Consider the following 25709-nt stretch of genomic DNA (forward strand, 5'->3'; position numbering starts at 1 on the left):
GCAGCCAGAGCACTAAATACCAGTTTTTCCTCTGCTAGGACACAATGTGGTGCTAGAATGCTGAGGCTTCCTAGTGGAAAGGATGATATGTGACAAGCATCAGGCTTATAAATTACATGCCATCACAGGGATTCAGTATGAACAGCCTGCTTAAACAACAGCATTTTTCAGTTTTTCCCTGTAGGGAGGCCTACTATGAAAGACAAAATTAAACAAGAAGTTATCAAACTGTTGTTTATCTAGGCGTGCAGAACTACAAGTAGCTGTCACTGATCATCATTTTAACTGCTCAGCTGTAGGAACTTCAGATATGCAATGTAACTCTTAGTTTTAATTGCATCATTATTAATTTACTTACAGTAGCATTAGTAGTGGCTCCAGCTCTTTGTAACTGTGAGCTAAGAAGCAGCACGAGTTGGTGTTTGCTGAAGCTAGGAACTCACTGTCACATATACAGCATTGCTGCCAGCATGCTAGGAAATAAGAAATAGGGATGTTATAAGGCACACCTGTACCAACAAAGAGGCTCTAACACATTAGAGCCAATTTTTCTTTATTATTTAGATTTTGTTTTTAGATGCCAGCTGACACTGCTGGTAACTCTGCAGCATCCCCTAAGGGAAATGTTTTGCCACTTCTCATGAGCACAACTTGATGCTGCAAAACAAGAGGGAGACACAGGAAAATCAAACTGAGAACTGATCCCCTTTATTGATTGGTCTGAATCCAGAAGTCGCTGCCTACTGGAGAGACACTGTGTGGGGAAAAAAAGACCTGGAGATACGATGCATGGGTTTTTCAAGTCTTAAATGATTTCATATCAGAATCACGAGGTTAAGATGACAGCATAGCAAAAGCGCTGACCAGAAATCAGTTAAAAATTTGTAGCAGACCACAGTTTGTAAATGTGATTTATAAACACCTTCCTGTTTGAAACAGGTGAGATGTAATTCCATACGTGAAGATCAGTGGAATTATGTTTAACTCTAACTTAGGTTCTGGAGAGGTCTATACGCTGGAGAAGTTAAAACTTGGGTAACAAATAAAAGCAGCAGCAGCTTATGTGCAAACACCACTCACACCGCACCTCAGAACTTTCCTATCTTGGGTATTTTGCTGCTGCAGCACAAAGATTAGTGATGAACATGCTGTACTTACTGTACAGGTAGCAGCAAAGACTTTTGGCTGTTTGTGCCTCTTTCGTGTTGCATTTGTTATACTAAAAATGAAAACAACTGAATTTTAGAATGAAACTTAACTCTCTGTTCCAATTTAAAAGCTCCAAAACAGGCAGATGAATGTGTTGGAGAGCACACGTGGCTGGGGGAACAAAAAAGGTATAAAACCAGGATGGAGAAATCAGTGCTTTAAGCCAGAAGGGGACTGCCAGCTGCAAAGCAATTCTGTATTTACAATGCACAGTCAAGTTTTCAAATAAGTTCCCTTCTGATTTCTCTTTCCTACATCCATGGCAAAAAGGCTTTCCTCTGTAAAGCAATTTGCTTAAGTAGATTTGCTATTGATAGCAATTCTGTACTGGTTCTTAACTGGACCATTAAGCTGTGTATCTTATGGAAAAACTGCACACAGGCTTAAGGTTACACAGCTACATTCTACCCTTCATAGAATGTACTGCAAATGCAGGGTTAAATTTAAAATGTTTTGACTGGAAAGTAACTTCTAAGCAAAGACTGAGGTGCAAAAGCAGTTTGGAATCTGCCAGGCCATCCAACCCCCCAACTCAGTGCTATCTGTACATCAGTCCTTCTACCCCAGAGATTTAAATTCATTTTCCTGAAGTTAATGCAGCAAAACATAAGATGCTCCTGAAGATGGATGCCAGGAGATTCTGTAACAACAGACCCAGACGTACACAGGAGCTACAAGCAGACCAGAGCAGGCAGTGATGGATGAATGATGTCTCTCCCAGTACCATGTACAGTTCAAAAAGAAAATAAATCCACCCTAATATGTATTGCACACTTCAGGAGTTAAGCCAAACGTTTGTAAGGACTTCCAGCTTTAAGTTTTCTTATAAAGATAGAAACTGGGATGTGAACACAGGCTTCAGAATTATTATTACATAAAGATTTTAGAATCAGACTGAAGGAAGGTAAAAATTACAGTACCTATTTCAAACTGCTGTAACAGAAGTCAAGTAGCTGACTCGTGTTGCTCAATTATTCTATAAAAGCATTTTGTTTTTATTTCAACTTGGGATGTAGAGTTTTTCCTTCTTGAAGGACTTATCAATCCACCCAGAGCCTCTGTCCAGGAAAACCATTTGCTGTGGTTAAACACGACGGTAAGATTTAGTAGCCTATTTCAACTGCATACAATGCAGAAACACAGAACACTAAGGTTTGCTTTGGGGGCACAGTTGAAATTCCCAGTGTGCATAACAGTGAGGTACAGCCTCCAGAAGCTGCTCTTCTTGTTTTTTTTTTCTTTTATCCTTTTTAAAATTAACCATAACATACCCATGCAATAATATTTCTGCAGTGTTGCTAAATAAAATCAACTGCACCAAAAATGTACAATGTGGCAGAATTCAAAATTCAAAGAAATATATCATCTTATTCCAGCGAGCTGGCTATGTTCATGTACACAGTTCAGTACGGGGTCAGTCTTAAAAAAAAAATAAATCAACATCTTCACAAGAGCTTGAACACCACTGAGAAAGTGTGTCTAGGGAAGAAAATATAAAAGCACAATGCCTGCAAGAAGTGGCACAGCATTAAACGGGCAACGATGCTAGGCTGGCTGGAGGTTTGGGTATGGTTAGGGAAGGCTGGGAGGGAGGCCACGGTTATGAGGAGTAACTCTACACTGAGAAAATGCTTTAAAAAAAAAAATTACAAAATGACCCCCAAAGTTTAGGCAATGATTTGAACATAAGTACACCAGATACTATAGCAAGGGAAAAAACACTGCAAAAAGTACTCTCTATTTACAGAAGAATGATTTAAAGACATTATGGTTTTCTTTACAAATAGATGTAGAACAGGAATAGTCCACATTTTTAAAAACTTTTTACATATTTATCTTTAGTAAGTCAACCTTCTTGATCACAATCCTCCAACACACAGCCGTGCAGAAGGCATTTAACAGACTCTCCATTAATTCTTCATTGTGTGGCCCTCGCTCTCTTGGAAAGTCTCTCTGGGCACAAGTCAAAAATAAAATCTTTTGTTTTGACCCGCAAATTAAAAAAAAAAAAATAATATCTGCATAGTTCAGTCATCACTGTCAGACAGAGTCTCATATTGTGCTGAAAGCAGTGGTGCTGGCTCTCGCTCCCAGATCCTGTTCTGTTGGTGAGTGGTTGCTTGGCTCATGGACGGCGGGGCGCACGCGATGGATGTTGGCGGCGTGCTGCTGAGCATCCGCATCGTCAGTGGGTTGTAAGGAAACTGCGTGGAACCTGGATGAGAGAGTATCTGCAAGTCAAACATGTGCCATTCTGAGAAGTTATCAGAGAGCTGCACGTTCAGAGATAGCATGGCTTTGGTCGCGACGGCTATCAGAAGAAAAATCAGTTTCAGACAATGCTTGCATTCTTTTGATGAACACACCAGTGCTACGTGTCTGCATCTGACTGTTCCACAATTAACATATCTAGTTCATTAAGTTGAAAGAAAAGCTGCATTTCTCACCTGTTGATGAAGGCCGATCCTCCCAGGCCCACACCGGAGTCTGTCTGTGGTAGTCCCCTTCTGAATGTACAGATGAGACTGAAGAAGGTCTTTCGGTTCCTAAATATCCCTGTCCAGGAATCGGAGACTTTGACTTCCTACTATTGGATTTGCCAATTAACTTCTGCTTGCCAACTCCCCCTCCTGGAAATAGAAGGGACAGGTTTTCCTAAAAGCATGACACTGCATTTTAGCCTCTCTATTGGTTCCTGTAAATTATCACTCAGCACCAAACAGGAGTTGATGCCTTTTGGAATGCTGATTTACTACAATTAGAAGAGCAGCTTACACAGTCATTAATAACACTGTTGCTAGAAGTGTTTTACTTTTTTTTTTTTTTTTAAATCATAAAATATTTGGGAGCTGAAATGCCTCACCTGAATTTGGTGATGGATTGGCTTCTTCCCTACGTGTCTCATTGCTTGCTGATACCACAGCACTGGAATTGCCAGGTGCTACTGCAATGGATTGTGACATTACAACTCCATGATCCTCGCTCTTGTCATCAAAGTTTCCCATCAATGCTTTTCTAATAATGTCTTCTAGACCCAGATTACTGGCAGGATCTGCAAAGGAATGACCCCTAGAACTGACTGCACCTGGGAGATAAAAAAAACATACATGGAAAGGTGGGAGGGGAGGCAAAAAATACATCTCAGAAATTACAAAGGGATGTGGAAGATGATTTTAGAGAGAGGCAGAAAGTTAGGAGAAAAAAAAGATTTTTTTTAAACGCAAAACAACTTGCTCCAAAGCAGCTCACAATGGCAGGAAATTATATGTGCCAGCAAACACCAAATATCCACAATAGAGTACATTACACATTAAAAAAATGCAAAAAACCCCAACATAAACAAGCAAAGGAAGCTGAACATGCTGATTGTAAAAGCATATTAGGTCAAAATCTGCAACTACTCATCAGCTGTAAGAGAAGAGACAAGAAAAATACTCCTCACATTAACAATCCACACTAATCCATCTTATGAAGTATGATGCAATTTTTATTCCAAAAGCCTGTTTTTCCATCTAGTTTGATGGAGATCTGTTCCTTCTCCACTTGAAAGACAGAATCACTGCATGAGGAGGGGAGGTCGCTGGCCAAAATCACTTAAAGGCAATCTGCAGTTCAACTCAGACTCAGATTTACCAGTTCTTATCTCCCATATTTTTATTCAGTTCTCTTTCACTGATTGCTTTAATGTATGGGTTATGCTTAATATTTCCATGACAGGAAGTTGGGAATTTTAATTTATTTTCCATAGGAAAATAAAAAAACAACAAAAAAACCCAAACAACTACACATTTCACATATCCTGGTTTATAAACTAAACTACATTTGATGAACTAAGCTCAAGTTTTGTTGAACTGTATTTAAATTCTGTTTGAGTTAGATGCTAACTAATTCCATGGCTTTCTTTCCGTAAGATTTGCAGACAACACAAAAATAAAATATTAAGTCCCCAGTTTAAATATTTTCTGAAGTCTTCAATCGTTTTTTCTCCTTCCCATGACATAAGAAACCTTTTTTTCATGTGGGATATTACTTTTCAAGTTTTATCATCTTCTCACTTACTGCATTCTTGAAAGCATATACATTAAATATATTGCATTAGTTTACCTTTTCTGAAACAGAAGTAGTTTTATTTTCTGAAAAACTCACCTGAGGTAGTGACTGCTGGCAAATTGAATATTTCAGTCCCCGGCTGAGCAGTTGCTGCAATTGAAATACATTTAATTGAGTTTTCCAGTATATGTTTATGTTCATTCATGTTATTTGAAACATTGATTTTAGAACATCTGTGGACAGCAGTCACACAAATCTCAAGTTGGAAAAATTCAGTAGAAAAGCAAGTCCTGCATACCCATGTCAGAGTCGCCTCCACCAGATGAGTTCAGCTTTCGAAATATCTCTTGCTTCTTGGATTTTACCATGGGTGAAGTGTTCTCAAGTTTGGTGAAAAATGAAGGCAGGTAGCTTATACTGCCCGGGGAGCGAGAGTCAGTCCTGCCAACATCAAGTGTCAAAGAAAAAGAACATTCTTAACATCGTATATTTAACTTCTTTCCAAAAGCAGTCCCAGGCAGAAACTTCCAACATTCATATGCTTTAAGATTATCCTAGGATCTCAGTTCTGCACATACCTCTGTTCAGTAGGCTCAGCTCTTTGGGAAAGCAATAGAATATTTTCCTGTTTCTCATGTACAACGGGGACCTGAGGGGGTGAGATTGGCTCATAGGGCTCTGAGGAAACATGACTCCTCTCCGGAGATTTTCCAGGTCTACATTTAGAATTCAGAGATGGATACATAATCTTAATGCATGTAGTACAGCAGTTAACACACACAATTGCATTTTGACTGTTAAACAAATATTTTTGTTTAGCTATATGCGTTACATGCTTTAGTATACTTGATCACAAAAATATCAGAATAATTATAGAGAATTCAGTGTCATAAGTTCTAAGTGATTAAACATCCTCACTTCTCTAAAGATTGGAAATCAAGCATTGGTAGGGAGGGGAACATGTTTACAAGTGATAATATGGAGCCAAACAATCACCAAAAACATCACAAGATCAAAGATTACGTCTATTTCTGATATACACAAGGATTACCACACAAGCTTTTGTAATTATCATATTTGAGAATTAAATTTGCAGTTAAACCAAATACATGCATTACCTTCCCCGGGACTTGTCAGACAGATTTTCAGGTGACACTCTGGCACCTGGCCTCTGATGGTGGACTGGTTGTGACTGTGACTCAGGGCTGTAGCGATTTGATGTTTTTGCTCGGGTAGAAACAGGCGTTGGAGCAGGGGTAGAGTTCTGGAATGTAGTGGTGGGAGGCTGCAAAGAGGCCTGAGAAGCTGCCTGGCTTCGAGCAAAGTCTTGTGTAATAATTTGCTGATTGTGTCCAAAAAACAAACAAACAAAGAGAATTTGGTCAGACATTGGTTACAGAATAGTACTCAAAAATTTGTGAACAAGACAAGTAGAGACCAACTGCAACACATGAAACAACTGTAAGATCAGACACATAGTGTATAGTATTTCCCTATAGCAATTCTATAATTACTAGTTTTTATTAATGTTCCAAGATGTATGTTTTCATAATTGGAATATAACTTTTCTTATCTGCAAATAAACCTACACAGATGTGATCAGCAAGGGTGATAAGTCGGTGTGTCCTGGGCACGTGTGCCATCCCTTCTGCCTGGGAGGAAGGAGGTGGAGGTTGCTGGGGTGAAGGAGGAGGTTCCTGTTGTGCCCTGTAACGGTGAATTGTCCCTTCATACTGCCTGTTTGGGTCACCTAATTGAAGAAGAAAAGGGCAGTCTTAAAGATCAGTATTACTGAAGTTTCAAGGTTTTAAAGTTCTTAAAGATTCTTGAGTTAAAAACTGACGTATTTTAACTATGTTTTGATTTCATGATAAATATAAGGAAGATAATTGCCAGCATGTTTGCATAAGCAAACTTACCTTCTGCTTGGCTTGGTTTAGGTGTCTCTTGTTGATAGGGCTGTAGCTTTTCTTGAGTTGGTATAGGTGAATTTGCAGGACTGATCACCTCAATGGCATCTCCAGGAGCTTCATACCGGTGAGAAGATACTGATTATCAAGCAGAGGTTATGGAATAAGGTGTAAATATTACAGACTTTTGTTGTCTATAATGTAGCAACACTAGTGCTTCCATCAAAATGACACCAGTACAATGGAAGTCAAAATACTGTCTTCTTTTTCTAATAAGAACTGCAGTGAAACACAGATTTCCACAAAAGCACATTCTAACGTAAACTCAGTTATTTTACATCTCCTGATAAGGTTACTTCTAATACCCTGCACTTCATGATGCAGCATGGAATCTGAAGAAAGCTATCAGCTACAATTTTGCAAGAATCTTCAGTCACTATATATAAACTGTATTTACCTATCAAGCATATGATCTTGCAAAAAAGATCTATGCAAAGCTGAATATTTTATCATTAAATGTCAGAATCACTTCACATCTTATTATCTCCCTACAAGGCTAAGACAGTAAAGAAGTAGATAGTTACTAAGATACGTACAACTACTGGAAGAATCTGAACTTTGAGAGCCCCTATCTCGTGCATCCTTGTCTGAAGCAATCTGTCGAGTGATGATCACATCTATGAAGTTAGCAGCAGTAATTGTGGTCTTTCCTCGAGTTCTCAGCTCTTCCTCGTACCTGGATTTAGGAGGAGGTCCTTTCTCTTTACTAGCCTCTGAATAGACTACTGTTGAAGACTGTCCCTGGGATTTGCCACCAGAAAAATTTGCAGATGTATAGGGGCACTGGACAGCCCTCTTTTCTACCTCCAGTGTTTTCTGTTCTATCTGCTGCTGCTCAGTAACCACAGCTGATCTGCGTCCCACGTTCTCTTCTATCCTGGTTCCTTCGTGCTTGGTATCTTTTGCTTTGGCAACTTCCATCTGAGGAGCAGAGGCTGCAGCATCTACTAGTGCAGCAAGGGCATCAGCAGCAGTATTGTAGCGAGAAGCAGGTAAACCTTGAGTTATGGAGGGAGCTCCAGGAGTGAGCTGCCTGTTGGCAAACAACGAATATTCCGAATTATATCACATTGAATATTCTGAACTATATCACACACACAAAAAAGAGTCATTTCATGAGGGAAACAAAGTAAAGCTTTAGTGACACTAATCTCTACCTAAACTGAACTGAGTGGAAATGCAATGAATTCAAGAGCCATCTGACAACAGCACATCCTAGTCACTCAGAATCTTCCTCAGACTAAACAAACCTTTTAATAAGCTCAAATATTAGAAAAGATATCCCTGGAACAGTAACTTAAGAAACATACATGATACGAAGCTGAGCAGCAGGATCCAAAGGTGTGATTACGCTCGTCCCATTGGTTCCTTGAAAAATGCTAGGCCTTTGCTGCAGTATGTTTTCCTGGCTTCTAACTGAAGGGGATGGGGACCGAACATATCCATGACTGCCAGGTCTGCCAGGCTGCTCTGTTCCTGCAGAACATACAGCAGAGAGGGAAAAACAATAAGTAATAACAACTCTTATAGAGAACTACATATCAGTGTTTTCTCCTCCACATTCTTTCCTAACTGTCACCACTACTGTAGATATAACAACCTAAAGTTTGTTATTAAGAGTTTAAATAGTAGCGTTCTGAATGCAAGTAGCAACAGGCATGGCTGGGATTCACACCTTTCCCTGGGTACTTCATCATTATGACAGAAAGATGAAGAAGCCTGGTACGTACTTCAGTTCTGGTTGAAACTTCAGCGTTAGAAATCATCATTCAGTTTAGAGCCAAACAATACTGAGCAATTGTGTTGTTAAGAAGCTGCATATTGTTTACAGTGGATATAGAAAATGAGCAGTTACAGTCTACAAGAAGACTGATCCAAATGCAGCAATGCACACTCACCTGGTCGAAGATAAAGTTCAGCAGGGACTGAAGTTATTCTCTCCCTTTCTCGCTCCCGTTCTCTTTCCCGCTCCCGTTCTCGTTCCCTCTCCCTTTCCCGCTCCTTCTCCCTCTCTCTTTCCCGTTCCCTTTCAGCATTTGCAGCTGCAGAAGCTGCCAGGTGTGTAGGGTGTCCTGGACCATCCACAAGACAAGAAGCAGCAAAAACAAATACTAAAGTTAAGCATAGTTTGATGTAAACACTATCCGATACATTCTGCCACCTACTTGCAACATGTTTCCCAAATCCATTTTCTTTCCAGTCAAGGCTATCCACTTATTTAAGAAAGCAAAAGCTTAACACACAGAGCCAGTGGAAAGCTGAACAGCTTTTTACTAAAGGGTTTTCTCTATAGTTAGAAACTAGACAGATTAGATACCCAAGTTCCACCCTTTAACACACCATTTGATGTTAGTGAACATGAAGTCAATTTTTAACAGCTTATACCTGGTGACAGAGAAGCAGGATTGTAAGGCCTAGGGGGGAATGTAAGCTGAGTACCAGGGATGTAAGTGATTCTCTCCATGGGTGGTGTGCTCGTTCCTCCAGGATGAGGCACTAAGATAGTGGGAGCCATATTGTTCAGGTCAATAATTCCTGTCAGGAGAAGACACGTAAGAAAGACTTTTCAAGGACAGATCAAAGGTCCACACGTTAAATACACTGTTCATTGATAACACCCTTGTCCAGACTTCTTATATTCAACAAATAAAATGAAACATTGAAATGCACAGGACTCCAGTATAACTTCTACTATGAAAAACACTTATCCTTTCTTTTTCAACCAATTGAATCACTGCAAGAGCTAGTATCTTATCCCCAAGATAATTAGTCCTCCTGGACTAATTCCTTCACATTTGTTACCTTCCATTCTATGAATAACTTCCCAAACTGATTTAACTGACAGGCAGATTACCACATCCAGTAACCAAGCTCACAGCTCAGCAATCTCCTGTTATATCTCTAACTCTAACGCCATGTAATCCCAGGGATTCATAACTATTTGTGTATTATTTTGGTCTAATATTGCACTTTACGTTTCAATGTGAAACTCTTCTTCAAAATTATGTTCCGTATGAAAAGTCTTCACAGAAATGTGTGCCTCTAAGAAACCTAAATCCCTCCACAATGAACAGAGCATTACTTCTGAGTTCTGATCATTTATCAACCCCTTCTGCCAAGCCACACTGCTTATCCAAAATAAGCTTTAAATAACACCAGACAAAACCCCATAGGCATACCTCTTGCTCCTGCGTATGGGAGAGCTAAAGTTTGCTCTCTGGGAGATAATCCTCTGGTTACATCAGGACGTAAATTGACTTGCATTTGCTGTGAGGTAATGTAGTCATTTAGGATTGTCTGTCGTGTATTCTCCATTGCGTAAAGCTGATACTGACTTGGGTAGCCTGGGGTGGGTGAGAGCTGCCTTTGGAACAGGTAAGCAGCAGCAGCTGAGGGTGAGGGAGGAAAAAGAAGATTTAGTGTTCAAGATACAGAACCAAAGTTTCAGATGTTTATATAGTTTCAGTGCAAAGTGCTATCAATTCTTGCAATGAATCAAAATAGCATTGTAATACTGGTATTTTATTGAATTTAAGCACTGAATGTGGACAGAAAAAGCTAAGCAATCCACATTCTCCTAGAGAAAATACCTGAATAAAATCATAAAGTTTTGAAGATGAATAGCTGAAACACCTGAAGAAGGTTACAGCACCCCACAAAGTTAGACTGACAGATTATGTTACATAGAGGTCTACTGACTTAATATCATCAGACACAACCTGATAATCTCTCAAGTGAACACAGGAGTTCTGATTACACTTTTATTCTGTGGCATCTTCCACACCCTTATGGGCACAGTTTTCCTGAAAGCTTTTAATACATTTCACAAATATTTATTTTAAAGTACTATCTGAAGCTTCCAGAAGAAATATTACAGTAAGTTTCCTGGCTAGACATCAAGCCACAGCAGTGTATATACAACTCCTTCTAAATTATATCTGCCCATCAATAAGAGCTTTATTAAGACATCTTTCCTGTGCCAAGCACACAATATTTCTAAAAACAAACAAACAAAGCCAAAATACAAACAGATTTACCAGGATCCAGAGCCCTGTGAAATGGCATAGCAGGATCTAAGTGAGGAGGGAGGTGACTCCTATAGACTTCAGGAGTAGCCCCTCTGTGATGAGGGTCAAAAGGGCTGTGAGCCACTACAGGATCAACCCCTGGGACTGGAGATTTTGCTGGCACGCTCTCTCTCTGTGTGGGAGTAAGTGTGTTTTTCCTTTCATGATTTGCTGACTTCCCAGAAGATATTCCAGCTAATGAAAAAAAGGAAAAACCCAAACTCAAAATATGTATTTTCAATACGAGATACAGCTATATGCATACAAGCTGCAATTAATTACAAGAAATCATAGTCAGTATTTTATATCACAAAATATCTAGTGAAAATTCTAAGTCCTAAAACTACATTTGTTTGCACTATGCCACATTATCTTCCTTTTCTAGGAACCTCTAATACAGAAGTAGTTTCTGCCCTCAGAACATTATGCTCTTAGATAACATTAACAAATGCCAATGGAGATTGAACTACTTTTTGACCTCCGTGTTATGACACAGCAAATTTTTGTTTTCTTATTTCAATTAACTCATAGCCTTCTTTAATTCCTTCTAACCAACCTCCAAATCAAGAGGAACCATTAGAGTAAAAATAAAGTAGAACAGATTACAGAGAAAAAGGAAGTTAAAAATACATTTCAAATGAAATTACTCAAAGTTGTTTTCTTACTGTGGATCAGAATAACATACCCTCACTAACTCTATTCATCATAGGTGAACTCCTGGACATTGGACTCTGATAGTTCACAGGTGTTCTCCGTGCATTGGTATCATCATAAATCCCAGGGCTCAGTTGTGATTTAGGAGTTTCATGAAGAGTTGACCTGAGAACAGAGGGACCAGAGCTGACTACTGACGTGTGACGGGAACGTACTGCATCCCCGGTCTTCACATCTTCGTATTTTCCTCGCTCCACCACCTTCACATTTTCTGGCACCATTTCCAGCTGAGGCATTCCACGGGGTAACTTGCTTGGTCCAGTGATTAACGATTTTACATTGTGTTTGATGGCAGACTGGCCAGAATTGCTTTCATATTTTATGGGTGTACCCTGAGAAGGAAAGAAGAATCAAGTGAGGTTATTCTGCCAGTGTTTCACTCTTGCTAAAAAATAAAAGAAAAATTAAAAAAATCACATGGCTGATATTGTAGTTCATTGCTGCTGTCACAGCATAGAACATAATTGGATTTTATCACTGTTACTAGTCAGTTACATCACACTTTGCTAAGTGTGTTCCCTGCAGGTCAAGTGTCAAGATTTCTCTAACACACAGAGGATATTTAAGTCTCATACATCAGTAGCTTTCTTGGAAAAGAAAACAAACAGAACACCTACACATTTGTCCTTACTCAAATATCTGGAACTGATTCACTGCTGACTGTGTAAGCAACCATAAGATTCTATGAGTGCCTTCTGTATTTACCTGAGATATGGAGCCTTCTATGATTGGCCTGGCTGTCTGCACGATTTCAGGAGTCTTGCGACTCTCCTGGCTTAACAGATCCTGTCTTGGGATCTCATGGATGGAACGGCCCATTTCTTTGATGGTAGTGACTCCATCATACGGCTTCCCTTTAGTGATGGCTCCTTCGAATGCCCTTATGGGAGGTGACTCTCTCTTAATCTGTTTAGGGTATTTCAAGCCTTCCTCGAAACTTTCAGATGTTGCTCTTGGTGTGCCTTTTGTAGAAAGAAAGTCACATCGCCAGTATTAATTATCACTACAACTCCTTTTTCATAAGCAGAGTAACTAGCTATTAGAATTCTGATTTGCTGAGTCTATGATAACAGATTACAAGAGTAAAACTATGTCAGAAAAATAACAGTGAACAGATTTTCAAGTTACTCAAAGTGTCCCAGGTTATTTCAGTTGCTGAAATAAAAGCAGTACCGTACACCTTCATGTCTGGGGGAATTATTATTCTCTATTTAAAAATTAAAAAAAAAGTGCTAAATATTGACAACTTATACTGAACAAAAATCTATTTTCAAAAAATATATATATCAATACTTAACATATTAGCTTTACATATGGTGTATCAGAAAGTGTGTCTAATAAAGCAAGCTCTACCATTCTTAATAACGGATTTCTGGGAATGTAATTAATGCCTGCCTTCCAAACTAGCAAAACTTTACCTTGCATTATAGAGCCAGACAACACTGTTCTTTCTTTAAGTTCAGCATGTGGGCTACCCCTAGGCAGTGCACGGCATATTAAACCTGAAATTAAAATGAACATAGTTTAGAGAATTAAATAACAAGTGTTCAAAAACACCCTCCTCCTTCTTACATAATTACAGATCTTATCTGTAGTGCCCAGAGCTTTGCCTCATTATGCTAGGCCCTGCATCAACACGTTAGAAGACCATCTTGCCCTACGAAGTTCCTTGGTTCAAGTATTCTTGCTATTATACCACTGCAAGTTTTAACATATTTCAAATCAGAAGGTTATTTTATAACTAAGCTTAACTCTTAAGCTTAACTCTTCCAAAAGCTTCTTTTAACACTTCCCTTTATTTTTGAGAAGACAAACCAAGTGCACGAGCAAGTTAAAGGCACCACTGAATTTCTGCACACGGTTTAGAAACCTCTTATTCATTGTTCAATCTGATGAAAACAAACCAAAATGTCCTTTAAGAGCTATTCAAAAGTGGGACAAAATGCATCTTGGGATTAAGATTCCAGAGTTCAGGTAAGAAACATTTTCTTGATATTCTGTATTTTACAAGACAACCATAAAAGTTATATAATGGCCTGTGTTGACCTTTACAATCTTAGTCCGACTGCAGTTTGTTAAATCAAAATAATGCTAGGGATGCCCAGAAACAGAATACAGCAGCTGTATAAATCTTCTGCTTGGCATAATTTAAGCTATTCAGTGAAGGAATGCAAAGTGTCATAGCAACACATTACACTACTGTGCCACAGCAGAGAATCACAGAATCACTAAGGTTGGAAAAGACCTATAAGATCATCCAGTCCAACCATCCACCTATCACCAGTGGTTCTCGCTAAACCATATCCCTCAACACAACATCCAAACGTTCCTTGAACACCTTCAGGGAAGGGGATTCCACCACCTCCCTGGGCAAAGCATTGAACTGAGGAGCTGTGCGTCCATGCACTCAACACTAGTATGACTCAGTGCTGTTTGAGCTTTGCAACAATTCACTAGAACTGTGAAAAGTCCATTACTTCTCTGAGAAAATGACACATGTAAGTGCTAGGTGAATCACCTGCAGCTATGGGGACCATCCACCAGAAAAAGAAATAGGAAATTTCTACTCCAGTAATAACTACAGCATGCTTTTATTGTAGTAGTTATTATACAGATTTAGTTAATGGCATAAGATGTAAACATAATTCCTCTTTTGATTTGCCCCATAAGACAATTCTAGATTATCTTACATCAATACAAAAGATCTGAATAAAACACAAAACAACTGAAAAGCAGCTGTTTTTACCTTCCAGTGGTGCAGATACTGGAGATTCCCTCATTGACATTCCTTGCTTTATATTTCCTTCCATTGTATCATAACTTCTTTTTAAACTAATTTCATGAGCAGTTCTTGGGCTCCTTGTTCCTTCACGAACATTTTTAATAGCTGGTAACATTTACAGAAGTGTGGTTAGAAAATGCAGAAAATAAGAATTCATGAGCATTACATTTAATGAGACCAGAGGACATTAATACTTTACTGATGACTTTGATGTAATATTGAAACATTAAATTGCAAGCTTAATGATCTTTTATGGTTTGTTAAATAAAGTACTTTCTCAGTTGCTTGTGTATCAGTATTTCAAATGAAGCATAAAGTTAAAAAAAACAACCTGTGGCCTTTATTTTAATATAGGGTTTTTTAAACTTGGTTGTCTCAAAAATTTTTTCAGGACATAATAACAATTGCTGTGCTGCTTATTTTTAACTATATTTTATCTACATATACAGGATACTCATCAGAACACAGATAAAGTTTCTGGACCGTTTTAGTCTTTATACCCACAAAAACACACAGGTAGGTCAGTGCTTCTTCCAGGTGGCCCCCCAGTGACTGAGGTTTATATCCATACATTTGGAAGCACACAGACTTCAGCAGAACCCGCTGCAGTCTTGGCTTTCATCAAGTAGAATATATAAATACTCACCATCATAAGATAAAATATGCCCACTTTTGCCTTCATAAATAACGTGGCCTTTGGCTGAAGCTTCCTCTCGGCACTTTTCTGGGCTGCTGTCTTCTGTAGCCAGCCGGGTAATAGTCCCCTTCAATAATGCATCAGCTGCTATGCCAGACTGGGACAGAGCTGGTGTACCCTGCATTTAGATCAATCAAATATAATTCAGACTATGTGTATTTATGCAAGAAAATAGGCAGCCATGAAGAAAAGTGTTCTATTTTTAAGATCTAGAACACCAACCACTTTAACAAGCAGCATGGCTTAAACTTCTGCCCCTATTATCAGGATTTTAACCTAAATATTAATAAAATTATTTGTAAGCAATTCTCACCTTTAAAAAGAAAGCACATAAAGCAGAATTGGGAGTACAATATTACAGAAGTATTTAGTGACCTAGAACATTTACACTATAGTACCACCTGGGGGAAAGACAGCATACTCTACATATTTACTGGAGCCATTAAGATGTATCTCTATCTGCAGTAATGAAATCTTCCCTTCTGAGAATAGAATTGTTCCTATTGCTGTCTTTAACTAAGAGAAATCCCACATCACCACTTAAAACAGCTTATTCATCCTCTGTGCAAGATGGGTTACAACTGATTTTACTACTCGAACTCAGGTGTGATGCTGTTTTTCACAGAAGTTGCTACTGATAAAGGTTGGATGACACCAATAAGCCCTCATGTATACTAAAGGCTCCAGCAATTCCATTTGACAAGTTTAAAAAACAATCAAATACATGACGATAAAATCCTTGCAGTGCTGACTTCACTGACGGTTGGATTTGACTATCTAATTCTATTTAAACTTTTGAGGTAGTTCCTGTTCTGTGGTATTTACTCCTTTCAGACATGCAAATACAATCACAGCAATAACTGAAATACACTGTCATGCTACAGCCTTCTCAGTGAGAGGAGAATACCTGAGTTATGGAGCCTCTCAAAGAAGGAATGGTCTCAACAGAAACTTTATTGGTTGGAGTTCCTCGTGTTATACTTCCCTCCTGTATGGTTGTGGTACCTGATTTTAAATAAAGATATATATAGAGAGATAAATAAGCAAACAACAGAAAATATAGCCACTCTACTTGAAACAGAAACTGTAATAAGAACCACTAGTTTGTATACTAAAATACAGGGAAATTTTCAGCTTGTTAACAATGTGTATACAAGGCACTAAACTATTTCCTCTTTTGACTTAGTCTTTTATGGCATGCGAAGCTATTAACCTATGCTGCTTAGTTTCTTGTCTGAAATATTTACATATTTCACAAGTATTGCACTTGTGAGACTGGCATCTCTTGAAACTTTTTTTTTTAAACGAGATATGCAGACAAGAGGAGCTTTACTAATACACATGTACACATGCCTCAGAAAAAAGGGAACAGATTAATCCTTTAATGTTTAAAAATTAGACTTGAGTAGCTTAGGTTCAAATTCTCTGTTCTACCAGGCTCTCACAAAATATCTTTCTTAGACTGTATGACTGGCATTACCTCGAACAACACCTTCATGCTGTGCCCTGACCAGGAGTCCCTCAGGTTGGGAATTCTGACTTCTGGGAGAAAATTCTTCTTGTTTGATGTAGGGCAGAGAAGCTATTCAGAAGAAAAAATAAAAGGTTTTTTTTTTTTCCTTGTTTGCTGGTATTCTCTCCCCCACTCCCTTAGTTACAAGTTATTAAATAGTCTGTACAAAAGGTATGTCAGCTCCTCTTTTCTTACCAGATTTGGCTGACTCCTGCTGCCTTGGCAGCCCAAGTGATATGGAACCCACCGATGGCTTTGCCGTTTCTTGCGTATAGGAAGCTTGAGTGTGAGATGTTAAGTAAGTGCCAGGTGTTCCCTGAAACAAGACATTATGTTAATTGTTGTTTCTGGAAAAAAGATTCACTTCTGTGTTTGAAGGAGATGGTTAAAACTATTATGATCCTAAAATGCTACAGAGCACTGCTGCAAAATAAGTGCAAAACTATAGGAGTCCAGAGCAGAGACTGGACTTGAACACTTGCTCACCTGAACAGTGCATTCTCAACTATGCTAATAAACAACTGCATCATGTTTTATATTCTAAGATACCTCCTGGATTTTTAGAGATAACATGTATAGTTCTTTAACTGTTAATGCTGTGAATGTGTTACTGAATACAAGATCCAGAAGGTTGGTGAAAGGGCAAAAAGTGTTGTTACAAGCACAGATTTTCAATGAATAATTCTCTTACTTGTGAGATTGAGCCTCCCATAATGAAGGAAGGTTTTTCTGATGGCACACTTGTTTTAGAGGATGGAATGAGTGGTGGTGGTGGTCTGGTAGGTCTGGTTGTAGGAAGGCGGACTCCTTCAGGGATATTGGTTATTACTTGATGAGGAGCAGGCTGGAGAACTTAGGGAAAAATTGTACATTAAACATGACAGTCTGTTTCAGCTCTATTAGTCAGTAGAGAGATAAGAACACAAATTGTATAGCTCATCTGCCAATTTCCAACAAGAAAAGCTTCGCAATACCCAAAAGCTATCTCACTGTATTTCCAGCTCTGAAACTCACTATGTCCAAACATACGTTATGCTTTAAAAATCAAATGGGTGATACCTAACCTTGCAATGGCGTTCAAAAAACGGCAGAAGCTGTCCAGTAGAATTACAAACTCTTAAAAATGAATTTTTAAAGCTAACAGTCCAGGGTACATTCATCTTTTTCGTTGTTTCCCTGTTTTAAGATAAAGTATTCTATTTAAAGAATAAGAACAACTTAGAGTGTAATTTAGGCTTCTCTCAGCTCTGCCTGAAGATGACAGTATTTGTCATATTGAGCTGAAAAAACTCTTGATGACTTTGTTCCTATGCTGTTCTAACACTTTACAGATCATCCTATTTGTTTAGTAAAATACATGTTAGCTGATAAAACAAAATCCAGGACAAACAAAACCACAACCTCACTGGAGACAGAAAAATACGTACACACTGACAACCCCCTTTTTCTGTTAGTTCACAAAGCACTCAGAGAATAATTTCATACTGCAGAAAGTAAAAGAAGTCCATATTCCAGAGACCACACATTGCTGTGATACTAAAACAAGTATTTACCTGGTGGGACACTATAGCGAGCTGCATTCATATCAGGCTGAGGAGAGGCTTTATTGACTTCTCTTGGAGATAACCTGTATGGTGATGCTGACCTTGCTGCTGTAGTTTGCACTTGTGCTTCCTGTTCTATTGCTCGCTTGACCTCAGCGTAGGGCATATAAGCCACTGGTTTTCCTATCAGGGTTAAAGAAAGAGGAGAATCCTAAGATTAGAAACTGGAGTCAAAAGGTCCAGTATGCAACAGAATTTTAGCAGAGGACCGATTACAATGGTCAGATTGCATTCAGCAGGTATAGATGTTTAAGTGCAAAGATGTAATTTGACTAAAAAGGAAACAACTGCTTTCAAAACATCACTTGGCACTGAAATAACAGAAAAATTCTAAAGTTGGGCATGTAGGCTCTTTCTAAATGAAAGGAGTAAACAGTTCTACATACTGAGGCATGAGGATACCAACTCTTGTTGTAAGCCAGGAAGCTGACACAAGTAAGCATTGCAACCAGTAGAAGATGAGTGTATTTAGTACTGCTATCTTTTAGGTAATTCAGACTCATGCATTTGTTTCAAAATCAATGTGCACATATACATACATAAATTCATTCTAGAATACTGTCCTTGGCAAAGACTGCAAGTTTCTTTTTAATTAAGTTACACATGGGTATCAGGTTGCTTTCCAAAATAATTAGAAAATTGGATGAAAGGTACAACTTAATTTATTATGTTCCTAGGTCTGTACAAAATTTTGAACAACTCTCACACTTTGTGAAAAAAAAAAGTAGTATTTGGTCCCTTTACATCTCCTAATTGTCATAAGCCAGTTCAGCAGCAGGTCCTGCAGTCCGACTGAAAAACCTGAAGATTTTTACAAAGACTACATGCTCCTTCCTACATACAAGAGTGGAAGGACAAAGTTGCATGCAGAATGTATCTTAGGAAGTAGCTACTGTAATGATCTGATGACAAGTCAGCCTCTTTAATTTGCAGATGAAAATGTCCAGGCTTGTAGAACCCATTTACATTAACCACATTATCCCCCCCACTACTTCAGTAACACTCTTGATTTTTGTGGGCAGACTTCATGCTAGAACTTTCCCACAGTTTATAACATAGTACTGCCAATGTCAAGATTTATTGAGGTAATATTTTAGCTAAATGGTACTTGAGCAAAGGTTTTGAGAAACCCTGACTTTGCACCTAAAGAAGCAGCTTCCAAAAACCACAACCTTATACCCACTCTCTCAGTGAAAAAGCTCCCTTTCTCATCATTTTAACAGGGGGAAAAAAAAAGTATGTTCTTTTTAGGTAAAAATAATGAAGATGAAACATTTTCATAGCATATTTTTAAAATTTACACATGTTAAATATAAAATACTCAGAGCACAAAGAACATGACAGTTCATGTTGCTAACATTGTGGAGCCACCAGATAACACACAAGGATATTAAATCAATGAATGAAGAATTAAACATCAATGAGGGTATCTCTAACAATGGTGCCTTACTGGTTTTATTTCCCTGTTACAATGCATTTTCTGGATCACTCCCTCCTCCTCCTCCAGTAAAGTTTGTTGGATATTTAGAGGTAACAATGAAGAACTGGGACTTCCACTGAATATGCATAATTCCTGCATAAAGACAACCACCAGCACAGCTGTTTCTGAACTCTAAATTCTGACCTCACCCCAAGGGAGCCCATTTTGCCTTATTCAGTGAGGTTATAAGGTAGTTCCCTAACCCTGTAACTGTAGCAGGATCTGTTACAACAGACTGGTTCCTTCAATCAAATTCCTTAAGAAAGCAGGAATTCATTAACAGTACATTAAATTTTCCTTCTTAAACGAGGCAGAGAGGTGAACATGTGACATACAGTAGAATTACTTCCATGACAGATGTAAAACCTACCTTCCCACTCAACATTAGGACTTTTGGAAGGGCCACACGGGCTTACAGAGCTTCGATACTCCATGTCCAGCTGTTCTTGCCTCTGGCGTTGTTCCTCCAGCAGTGCTGACTCATGCATTGCTTTAATGTGCCGTTGATAGAGAGCATAACCACTCACTGGTGTTCCAACAGGAACAGTACAGGGACTGCAAGAAACCTACAAAGAGGGGAAGATGCTCACAATTGGCACTTTAATACTAAGTATTTTCTAAAGTATCTATCTTGTTCAATAGCCCCATTGCACCAGGGGTATAGCCTATGTATGAGCACTTCAAATGGTCTACTTCTCTTTTTAGGCCAATACTTGTCTATTTGTTTCTATTTAATTTAATTCACTCTTGAAAAATAATACAATAAGAAAGTAAACAATATATTTCTTTGTTTGTTTCAAAACTATTTGCTGTTTTAGCATTGAAACTATTATCAGAAAAACAAATATTCCTTCAACCACCACTTAAAACACCCCCATACCATAGGTGGTATGACAGCTGCTCGGTGGTGAAGCTGTTGTAGGTCCATCTGCCCTTGCTTTATTGTAGGTGACACCAGTATTGATCCAGCTGGGTTTAACAGTGAGGGCTTTGACTCCCTGAAGATACTAGAAAAAGAGAGAGAAGAAAGGGAAAACGTATCACCAAAAAGACCAAGATTCAACATGCTGGACAACATTGAATAAATGAAATAAAGATTATGTTTTGTTTGTCCCAAAGTACATCAGCTAGAATAAATAAGCAACAGATCTTTCTGTGTTATAAGATTCACAGAAATAACAAATGTTCAGAATCTTCAGAACTATATATTTATGTATGCAGTTTCCATATGTACATTATTACAAGAACACAACCTTCTTTATAAAGAATGCCTTGAAAAAAAAAATAGGTGAGAAGTGCAAGATCTATACATAAACTGTAGTGTATAACAGAATTTCCACCTAGAGACCTAATACATTTGTGATGTCTGAAGAGGCAGAGAGAAACACCATGAACTGCACTCTTCAAAACAGCACATGCAGCACAATGACACTGGATACTTTTGACATTTAACAGCTATCCTTGGTACAGTGTGTATATTAAGACCACTGGCATAGAGGAGGCATTGGTTCTGAAGCTACGCTATGGTTACAGAGGAATCTCACCAGCAGAACACACTGGGATGGATGAGGAGCAGAACAAGCACTTATGGGTCAGGACTAAAGGGAGAGCAGGGACAGGTGACTTTACATTGGGAGTCTGCCACAGTCCACCTGACCAGGAAGACCAACTGGATAAGGCCCTCTATAATTGGAGCAGTCTCATGTCCACAAGCCCTGGTCCTCACTGGTGACTTTAACCACTCCAATATACGTTCAGGGAGCAATACAGGAGGGTATATGCAATCCAGGATGTTCCTGGAAGACACTGATGTTAACTTCCTTCTCCAAGTGACAGAGAAGGCAACAAGGAGAGGTGCTATCCTAGACTTCGTTCTCACCAACAAGGAGGGGGCTGGTGGAGAAAGCAAAGCTCAAGAGCAGCCTTGGCTGTAGTGACCATGAAACAACGTTCAAGATTCTTAGGACAGCGAGGAGGGCACATGAAAAGCTCACTACCCCAGGCTTCAGGAGAGCAGACTTTGGCCTCTTCAGGGACCTGCTTAGTGGAATACAATGGAATAAATCCCTGAAGGTAAGAGGGACCCAAAAAAGCTGGTCAGTATTCAAGAATAACTTCATCCAAGCTCAAGAGTGAAGCATCCTGACTAAGAATTCAGGCAAAAATAACAGGATTTAGATTTTTAAATATGGAAGTTTTTGAATGCTAAATAATTAAACTCACCCTTGTCTGTCAGGCTCTCCATCAACTTCCTCATCAGCACTACATGTGGCACTTGAATCATTATCCGAATGGGATTCTTGTCTTGCTGAGTTAACCTGTTGTGACAGACTATAGTCCATTTCTTCAGGTTCTGACTTCTCCTTGGGTTTCTCCATCTCTCTCTCTTTGGTATCACTCTCTATTTTCACTTGAATATTTTCTGGTAGCCTCATTTCAGTCTCTACAGGTTCAACTTTGGTATGCACTGGAAGATTAAGCACAGGCTTAGCTTCAACTGGTTGGCTTCTACTGTCAACCTCCATAGGTTCTTCTGCTTCAGTATTTATTTCTTCCTTAACCTGTGGCTCAGAGGTCTGACTTTCAGCTGTTGATACGCTTTGGGATGTTAAGGAGGGAGATGTGCTGGCTGCAGGTTTAACAGTAGATTCCTGTTCTGCTGCCGCCTCAGTGGTCATTTTTGGAGCAGCACTCTCAGATGGAGTTTCTTCAGTTGGTTTAGCAGTTTCTGCTGGAGTTGGAGATGGAGCACTTTCTGTATCAGAACTATTTTCAGCACCTGAAAATTAAAAAAAGTTTTAGAATAGACTCAACATTAATGAGGTCCAACTAAGCTTCAGTCAACTGCTGCTTAGTATTTACTATGATAATGAAATACGTCTGCTGTTCCAAAACACAACAAGACAATTGCCCTAAGAGCATCGACTAGCAAAGATTTGATTCAATTCTCAGCCTTCTCAATAACAAAATCAATTTTTCCTCTCCACATACAACTAGTGAAATAAGTTCCAACAGCTGAAAATCAACTGTCTGAGTATGACATTATGAAATGGAATACAGCTTTCTGATAAACATCTTTCCCTTCCGGTGCATATGGGCGTTCCCTTCCCACGAAGTTACCTTCACTGTCCTCTGGATTCTCTTCTTCATTAGATGCTTCAATGTCTTCATCCTCCTGAGCTGACACAGTCGAAGCTACGCTCTCACACTGTGATACATCTCGCTCTTCACGGGGCCTTCGTGAAGACTGATAAATACATGGCATTTATACTGTATTGAAAATTTAAAGTATTCTTTCTTTCTAGATGCAATCTCATTTCTTAACCTCAGGTTGAAATGAAAGGTACAGAATCTCTTTAGTACAGACTTTGCAAGGACATACTCTTTCAACACCCATACAGCTTTTGCTGCTCCTGACCAAATATAAGTTTGGGAACAAACCACTGTCTCCATATATATTTAGGGGAAAAAAGGAACTACTGCAGCAAACAGAGAAACCAATGCTCTTCACTTCGGCAGAGAGAAGACTAGGACACTACAGCTTAGAGGATACCAACTTCCAGTTCAGATGCCACAGAACTTTCAGCTCATGGTCTTCTATTAATTCTTTTACTCTGTTCTGTAAGGTTAGTACTTACTGTGCACTGAGGCATATTTCAAGGTATCTTTTCCATAGCCATGCCCTGAGCTTTATCTATAGTTGCTGGTGTACAAATACAAGCACTGAGGAATTCTTCAAGCTTAATCATGCTATCCAATAGACAATTTTCTACTGTATTTTAAAGCATTAAGTGATTACTATCACAGGTCAGTGAGCATCAGTTGCCTTCTCTAGATTTACACCACAACACAAAAACAAGCAGAAAAGGAAACAAGTGGTGACTGCAGAATAGTTTTAGTGAAGTGCAATGAATGACTTCAGAGATACTAAATTTTTCTCTGCAAAATATGCAATGTCCACTGTATTTACCTTCTGTTTGTGCTGTTGAAGGAGACTGTCCAGGTTATGTCTCCTTTTATAGTTGAAGTAGAAGTTTTTACACTGAGCTTCACTTTTCGTCCCAACCATTTTGGCAATTGCTGCCCAGTTGCGTCCATGTTCCACAAGGCCTGTTCAAGTATAAAGAAACAGATATTTGCTATCATAAGTAATTCAGAGATCCAAACCCTCATAAGTCGAGCAACACGACCAGTTGGAAAGGAAGGTACTGAAATATTGCTGTCCTTACATATTATCACAGTGAGAATCCTCATGCGACCTCTAACTATGGGGATGTCAATCAAAATGTCTGCTAATGAAGCCTTCAGACTTAATTCTGCTGTTGCTAATATATAACACTTCTGTGAAAACACTGATTTTATGGGTAATATTTAGAGGTAACATTATCTGTTAAATGAATAGACAACTTGCAAAATACACTGACTTTTCTGTCAAAGGACCGTCTCGCATCTCGCACAGAAGGAACTTTTGTAAGTTGTAAACACAAAAATAGCAAATTTCAAATTATTCATTTAGTGTAGTGCTGCACAGAGTCACAGTACTTACAGAATTCATAAGGAAACATTCAATAGTTCAGTAAATCAGAAGTAAATCAAATTTTTACAGAGTTTACCCTTCTTAGCAACTTCCATTTCTTCTTCTGTCCAGCGGGATGTCTCCACAGGCTCTGTAGAAGCTGAAAGAGCAAATGACAGCTGATCAGAAAAAAAAAGAACAAGAGTTCCTTTTATGGCATGCATCCCATAATCCATTACATTAAGGTTTATTCAAGACACATGGGAAAGCTGCTATTGTCGGTGGGAAATAGTTTTCATTAAATCAAGACAGAAATATACATTCCCAGCAGGGCCCTTTTTCCTCTTTTGATCCATTCTTTCCTTTCTATCCACCAGGGTTCCATAAGTTTAGATGTTACAGTAATGCAAACATGCTATATTCTTCTAAAATCACAAAAGAACTTTCTGCACTCTTCCTGCCCACGTGATTGTTAAGTTTTCAGCACGCTGATTACTGCAGTGGCTGAACAACAACAACAAAAAAAACCAACAAACTGATTCTCAGTTGTAATTTAACCCTGACCTCATAAACCAAGTATATAATCAACTCGGGGTAAAACAAATCAGCAGTATTTGGTTGTTTTTAATATGCTTCACAACTGGAGGGAAGCATAACATAGTAGCTTCTTTAAAAAGTGTTCTGCACTTTTCTCACAATCCAAGATGCTATAGAGTGGTTCCACCTTATTTCATCGACTACTGTGGAATGGACTGAAATGGTTGTCCAACAATTAGCTATTATCAAATCTACTATTCTTCTACTGATTACATTTTCTATTTGAGAAACAGAAAAATAAAGGAACAGTGAAAACAAAAACAAGAAGGAAACTATGATTCATGGCAAAAATTTTTTTCATTTACTTCTCTAGATTTGACAACATTCTGTTTAAGTTTCTGAATGGCATTAAGTGGCAACAGCCTCCATTTCCTTTTCATAAAATATGCCTTTACACACAGCACACAATGTGGACTCTCCAACTTCCAAGTAAGATACTATAAGAGGATATGACCCACTCAAAAGCTATTCTGGATTTTCTAGAAAATCCTGTAAAAACAAAGTAAAAAA

At 38.7% G+C, this 25709-nt stretch overlaps 1 protein-coding gene across 4 annotated transcripts in view; it reads right to left on the bottom strand.

Annotated features, from left to right (window-relative positions):
- Nucleotides 1-631: 631 nt before the first annotated feature.
- Nucleotides 632-25709, bottom strand: part of NCOR1 (nuclear receptor corepressor 1) — a 58669-nt gene continuing 33591 nt past the window's right edge. For 3 of the 4 annotated variants that reach the window (XM_031591607.2, XM_090122400.1, XM_031591605.2), the window contains exons 17-47: nt 24700-24762; nt 24057-24196; nt 23207-23333; nt 22310-22865; nt 20967-21093; nt 20457-20652; nt 18556-18729; nt 17694-17854; nt 17198-17318; nt 16970-17071; nt 16397-16494; nt 15439-15607; nt 14757-14897; nt 13429-13512; nt 12716-12972; nt 11982-12342; nt 11267-11491; nt 10409-10618; nt 9615-9764; nt 9128-9301; nt 8540-8705; nt 7766-8262; nt 7179-7307; nt 6849-7009; nt 6378-6601; nt 5838-5975; nt 5558-5700; nt 5356-5409; nt 4073-4294; nt 3657-3839; nt 632-3424 (exon numbers count right to left, since the gene is read on the bottom strand). In XM_031591607.2, the coding sequence (XP_031447467.2) occupies nt 3237-3424; nt 3657-3839; nt 4073-4294; nt 5356-5409; nt 5558-5700; nt 5838-5975; nt 6378-6601; nt 6849-7009; nt 7179-7307; nt 7766-8262; nt 8540-8705; nt 9128-9301; nt 9615-9764; nt 10409-10618; nt 11267-11491; nt 11982-12342; nt 12716-12972; nt 13429-13512; nt 14757-14897; nt 15439-15607; nt 16397-16494; nt 16970-17071; nt 17198-17318; nt 17694-17854; nt 18556-18729; nt 20457-20652; nt 20967-21093; nt 22310-22865; nt 23207-23333; nt 24057-24196; nt 24700-24762 (5741 nt within the window). In that variant the 3' untranslated portion in view covers nt 632-3236. The remainder of the gene's footprint in view (nt 3425-3656; nt 3840-4072; nt 4295-5355; nt 5410-5557; nt 5701-5837; nt 5976-6377; nt 6602-6848; nt 7010-7178; nt 7308-7765; nt 8263-8539; nt 8706-9127; nt 9302-9614; nt 9765-10408; nt 10619-11266; nt 11492-11981; nt 12343-12715; nt 12973-13428; nt 13513-14756; nt 14898-15438; nt 15608-16396; nt 16495-16969; nt 17072-17197; nt 17319-17693; nt 17855-18555; nt 18730-20456; nt 20653-20966; nt 21094-22309; nt 22866-23206; nt 23334-24056; nt 24197-24699; nt 24763-25709) is intronic. The other variant, XM_031591608.2, reaches the window with a different exon arrangement.

Source organism: Phasianus colchicus, chromosome 21 (genome assembly GCF_987193195.1).
Source record: "Phasianus colchicus chromosome 21, bPhaCol1.hap1.1, whole genome shotgun sequence".
Classification (NCBI taxonomy): Eukaryota; Metazoa; Chordata; class Aves; order Galliformes; family Phasianidae; genus Phasianus; species Phasianus colchicus.